Raw genomic sequence first — 6,203 nt, 5'->3', positions numbered from 1 at the left:
AGAAGAGACTCGCTGCTAATTTTTTTATATATACATGATAATTTATCATGTATTCGTTTAATATATAATGTGTTCCAACGTGTTGGAATCCCTTATTTTTTTATTGGATAGTAAAGGCAGAATAAAATAAAGATAAGACAGATTTTGTGATATTATATGTGTTATTTGGTAAATATACGAGTCGAAAGAGTGAGGCGACACGTTCCACAATTCAGCTGAAATGAGCCTCATCTCAGTCTATTTGCCATTTTAACTCGAATTGGTGGAGATGGTTCACCGTTAGAATTTCTCCACACCGATCACTGGACCGATTCATGATTCGGTTGATAATTTCATTTTGAAAGTTATTTTGTATTTTACTCATGCTCGAGCAACAACTTACTAACTACTATTAAATTTCGATTAGTTGCGGTGAAGCCAAATCCAAAGGTTGCGTTTCGTCGTTCGAATATTTTTTTCTTGATAGGAAATGCCAGATAAAATAAAGATCAAATAGATTTTGTAATATCATGTGTATTATTTAATAAATATCTGAGTCGGATGTCCGAGGGGACTCATTCCGCAACTCGATTGAAATGAGCCTCGTCTCGGTCTATCTGCCATTTTAACTCGGTACGGTGGAGATGGTTCACGATTCGAATTTCTCCATACCGGTCACCGGCGGATTTAGTTGATAATTTCATTTTGAAAGCTATTTTTTTGTTTTACTCATGCTCGAGCAATAGCTTAGTTAACTTCTATTAAATTCCGATTAATTTCAGTGAAGCCAAACGCAAACCCAAAGGAAGGTTGCGCTTCACCTTTTGAATATGTGGATGGCATTAATAATGACATCGAGCTAGAAGAGCGCCAAAAGTGCATGGCAACAAACAAGCTTCGAAACTTTCAAAAACCGAATCGAAGCTTCATAATCTCGACCGACATCATCTCCAGAATCACCACCACCAGCACCTACCTACCTAGATCGACGAATTGTTCTCCAAATCTTCTGATTTTCTTGCGCATACAATCGCAAGTAGTCTCGTACTTCATGATCAGGGGACTCAATCCTACTTCGTCTCAACCCAGTCCATCCACTAGCTCAGATCCAGGGCTTGTTGGCGGCGGAGAAGACAACGGCGGCGGCATGAGCATTGAAGAGGTGGGATGGACGGTGAGGAAGAAGACAGCGTTCGCGGCGGTGTGGGAGAGAGGGGGGATATTTTTAACCGGACTAGGTGGGATATTTATAATTATCGACTGTGACATGTCCGTACATATTCAAATTTCGCGTTGCTCCAAAGGCCGGATACGAACACTTTACTGCATCATATGAGAGGAATGAATGAACTAACAAAACAGCCTAAGTACGACAGAAGAGTTACTTAGCTGTGGCTGTATGATTGTATCACACAGAATCCAAGGAACTATTCTTGCATCAACCCAAAGTAGGGGACTTCAAATGTCCCGTGAGGCGAGCTTTTTCATCCGTCATCTTGTCTTGCTTTGAAGTTGATGCCTCAACAAGTTCAACTGGCATTTAAAAGTGGACGTAAAAAAATGATAAGGTAAGAGGATCGGAAGAATGAGATGGTTCAATCATTGGAAATTAATAGCGACCATACATCATCAAAGTGCTCGCCCACAGCAAATTTTTAACAGGAATTATGGTATCTATTGACATTGTGAGACATTATATGTTTCTCACTAAATGAGAAAAAAAGAGCTTTCCAAAGTCGACAATTTACAGTTCAGTTGATGTACATGATCTTAGAAAGGATGAGTAACTTCCACTGGCATTAACTTGGCGACGACAGAAAAACCAAACAGAAGATTACTCTGGTTACTGGGCGTGAAGAAATCAATGACTGCAGTCTCCAGAAAAACAATAGGGTACACAAGTTTGACGTTTCAGCGTGTTGCTGAGTATGAAGCCCATCTTTTGTCCATCGGAAAGTGGAAACTAGTTGATTCCAGCCCATTTTCTGAACTCGCGAACATGCTCAAGCCTCTTCCTCTGAGCTTCTGTTCTAGCCTCCGATGCACTTAAATTCCGGTAAAGATTCTTATGGAGCTTTAGGAACTCGTATCTGTACATCCCCGTATCAGCAAACTGTTTATGATCCATCATAAAGCTAATTACCTCCATTACTCTCTCAAAGTAACCACCTCGAAGAAAGCTCAGCACCAGGGATTCACAAAGATCCCTGCTTATCACTAAAGTATCCCGCGTCATACTCCTTTTCATGTCCCCCCACAATATGGTTATATCGCGGTACATTTGCAAAGATGAATACCCACGCACCAAAATTGCAAAGGTTTGCTCGTTGGGCTGGATTTCCATTTCCTGCATTCTTCTATAGGTTATCAAAGCATCCTCCATCATTTCGGCCTTGCAGAAAAAGTAAATTGAGGTATTCAGCTCGTAAAGCACACATGGAGTGGATTTTTCCTCCTCTTCCATAATTTGAACCAGCATTTTGATTAGATCAGAACATTCAACAGCAGATGACATATTAGAACTGGGTTCACTTGTAGCTGCTTTCTCCAGAACACATGCGAAGATGGTCGTCTCATCAAAACAACTACTGAGCACACCACTCTTCTTCATCTGTTTTACTAGTCCATTTGCTTCCTTAAGCATGCCTTGTTCATAGTACGCTTCCAGGAGTGCGATATGCGCAGAAGAGTCAATAGCAGCCCCAGCAAATTCAAAGTCATCCAAGAGATCGTGAGCAGTCTCCAGCCAACCTACGCCTATGCACGCATTGATCACACATAGAAACAGATGATATCTGCCCGATGACGCCTTCTGCTCCTGAATACTTAACAAAAGCTTTGAAAGCTCACCGATCCTCCCAATTCTTCTGTATCCGTATATTAACTTCGCAAGAGCTTTGTTGGTCAGGTTGAACTTTCCATTCCTAACTGCAACAAGATCTTCTTTCCTTTCCGCTTCAAAGGTGTGATCTATATCCAGTTGCTCGGGCAGAATTCTCATCTTCAGTCCACTCTTGAGATTGGGCGATCCAACTGAGACAAGGCGAGGCCTCTCTTCATTGTTCAGAGGAAGAGCCTCGCGATATCTATCCAAATCCAAGATAAGTTCAGCAGCAGCACTGATATCAGTAAACTTGAAGTGCAAGCTCAAGAAACTATTATAGAAAGACTGATAATGAGGAACAAGTGCAACTGGAATGCGATCAACATGTCCCTTATAGTTCTTAATCTCATCCCTCTGCCCATTCATCTCATAAAGCCGCGCAATGATATTAATCGAGTGTGCATCCGCAACTACTCCTGACCGTGCCATAAACTCGACTACGTCTTGGCCTTTTAATGCTGATCCAAACCTCACACAAGCATCAAGCACTATATTAAAGATAATTGTGTCAGCCTTCATCTTGTTTCGAAGATTGCTACCGCATATGGTTATGTGCTGATAAGAATCAAATATCTGAAACAGTAGATTGGATGCAAGATACGTCCCAATCTCTGTCTTAACCATATGCAGTATTACTAAATTCAATATGTCAAAGGGTGGTAGATACTTCTTCTCCAGCAGCAATCTGAGGATCATTGAGGAGGGAATTGGCATCTTAGCTCTCGCTACTGAGAGAGCCAACTTAGCTAGAACTTCGACGTGAAAAAGGTGTGATTTTCTCTTCCAGTGCTTGAAAACTAAATCACAAGCTCTGCGTTGCCATTGTGGGTCAGATGAGTACGAAAGTCCAGTGAGTAATCTATTGATGAGAGAACGATCAGAAATATCATATGATTTTCTATAATCCTTGAATATATCCCAGGCTTCTGCTATTTTGTGATCTTTAATTGCAACTCCAAGTTTCTCCAGCAAAAGTGCTCGAGTTGAATTTGGTGCTATATTAGTGTTTTTGCAGAGTATGAACTCTCTATTTTGTCTCCATGATAAAGCTCTCTTCTGACCGAAGTAAGGAAACAATAATCTCAAGAGATGGCTGTTTCCAGTGCAACGATGCACAAAAATTTCTCCTCGTGTCGTTAAAGCCATTCTAGTACAAGTGAGTATGACCCGGCACTTAGACAAGTTTACAAATAGTTTCAGCAGAAAATCTTCATCTTGCATTATTGGCTATCACAGATGACTGCAATACTAACCTCAAATGAGACAACCCCTTCATGAACCCTGCTTGACAACCAGGTTTACTGGGCTAATGGTCAGGCTTTCAATAAGCCAATACCCGGCTGCAACGATTTGAGGAATTCAATCAAGCATCAAGGCCTTTGAGTAAATGACCTGTCTTTGCATTTCAAAGCCAATATATGCAAACTGAAAAGATTCAAGCTCACAGAGAAGCATCTTTTGATTCCAGCAATTGAACAACTTGACCCTCCAAAAACCTGTATAATACAAGGGAAAAGACAAGCTTTAATGATGCAAGTATTCATTAAAGTAGTTTTGAAATGCAATTACTAACAAGAGGATATTGTCAAAGAAAAGGAACAAAGAACATAAAACTGAGCACCGTACCTGTATATATCACATTAATTATCTCCTAAAAATCTTATCTTCCGTCATGTTCGGTTGTTATACAGCATTGGGAACGTCAAGAAGTTTGAAGCATACCCGAGAGGTGTGTAATCGATCGCCATGAAGTTGCAATACCACTTGGGCATTATGTCGAACAACACATGTGCACATTCGAAAATGCCAAGCTCACCCTCATAATTGAGAGAGCTAGGCTAATGCAGGAGCCCCACAACCATACTTTTCTCCAGCACCCTCTTGGATGATCTCATTCAATCCACACAAATTGAAGATTGAAAAGCAGCAAATGGAGAAAATGAACGATAAGTGTGTTTCTGAAGCATGCCTGGGGACACGGGGTTCCCATGGGAATGGCGGACAGCCTCAAAAAGTGGTTGTGGTCAGGCCGAGAAACGGAACCAATTGGCGCACGCATGGACGCATACTCAATCAAATGCTTCTACCGTCGGCAACAAGATACGTAGATAGCTTCCGGCTTCAGCCGAGACATACGCCGCCATTGAGGAGCACGTACGGGCGAGTTAAAGCTGAGCTCCTCGGCGTTACACGGGGAGTTGGAAACATTCGACTCAACTAAAAGTAGGTCACTAAGGGTGCGTATGGTAACGCTCCAGAAAAAGTGTTTCTGTTAACAAAGTGTTCCCGGAACACTTTGGAAACAGAAACGCGTATGGTAAAAAAGTGTTCACAAAGTGTTCCGGGAACACTTTTCGAAATGAGAACACTTTTGGAGCAGAAACGAGAAACAAAAAATACTTGTTTCTTTGTTCCCGGAACACTTTTTATGAAGCTTTTGAACACATTTTATAACGCAAGAGGAACACTTTTTGCAACCCTCTGTTCCCGAACTACTCCTTCACACTCTCAAAGACGACGACTTTTTATCAAAGCTTTTGAACACATTTTTTTTTGTCGTTACCAAACGCGTTTACGTTCCCAAAAATCGTAGCGAGGAACGGAAACAGAAAAAAGTGTTTCTGTTCCAAAAATTGTTCCGGGAACAGAAACGTTACCATACGCACCCTAACATTATCAAACGGTCTAGACATTTTATTTTTTGGGCAAAATCAAACGGTCTCGTTTAACAAGTAGACATTCTTTCTCTAGCTTAAACTGTCGAGTCATTTCTCTAGCTTAAACTTAACATTTATGGTGGAATTGAGTTGAGCGGATTGACGGCTTACGTAGCACCGAACCGACAAGCGACATGACACGCAAAACATCATTTATAAAATAATAGAGAATTTCGATCCATTGAAACACGGTATAGATTAAATATTTATTTTTATATGTACATGATAAATCATGTCTATATATAAATATTAGGGTGAATTTTACTCTTCTTTTGTTAGGGATTTACGATAAGAATTTTTTTTTTTTTGACCGACGGGGTATATTAATTTTGAGTTGGCTAGATATATGACTTAAGTATATATATTTTTGATAAATTCAAATTTTGGCGCCTAATTTATTAAAAATACTTAAAATTGACCACACGTGCATGTCAAAATCGCATGTGATGCCGACCTCGCGTGTCACCGCGGTTTTCGTAGCACTAATCACGTGTCGATCGCGTGTTAGAAAGTATTGAAAAGTGTCGAACACGATACGAAAGCCCCCAATGAGTGTCGGTACCAGTTGACTGCTTTCCGAGCTAAACATCGAGATTTGCATGATTAAATTCAGTAAAGAGGGG

At 40.7% G+C, this 6,203-nt stretch overlaps 1 protein-coding gene across 2 annotated transcripts; it reads right to left on the bottom strand.

Annotated features, from left to right (window-relative positions):
• Positions 1-1,605: 1,605 nt before the first annotated feature.
• Positions 1,606-5,074, bottom strand: LOC115736925 (pentatricopeptide repeat-containing protein At4g17616). Of its 2 annotated transcripts, none has more exons than XM_030668825.2 (2): positions 4,586-5,074; positions 1,606-4,359 (listed from the first exon to the last, which is right to left on the bottom strand). In XM_030668825.2, exon 2 carries the CDS (start codon positions 4,082-4,084, stop codon positions 1,943-1,945), a length of 2,142 nt encoding a protein of 713 aa, XP_030524685.1. In that variant the 5' UTR covers positions 4,085-4,359; positions 4,586-5,074; the 3' UTR covers positions 1,606-1,942. The 2 variants fall into 2 exon arrangements, with proteins under 2 accessions (XP_030524685.1, XP_030524686.1); XM_030668826.2 differs by having other exon boundaries at positions 1,606-4,349.
• Between the last annotated feature and the right edge of the window lie 1,129 nt (positions 5,075-6,203).

The sequence above is a fragment of the Rhodamnia argentea genome, chromosome 9 (genome assembly GCF_020921035.1).
Source record: "Rhodamnia argentea isolate NSW1041297 chromosome 9, ASM2092103v1, whole genome shotgun sequence".
NCBI classification, from domain to species: Eukaryota; Viridiplantae; Streptophyta; class Magnoliopsida; order Myrtales; family Myrtaceae; genus Rhodamnia; species Rhodamnia argentea.
The sequence above is the reverse complement of the archived record's forward strand: the minus strand, read 5'-3'. Positions and strand labels throughout refer to the sequence as shown.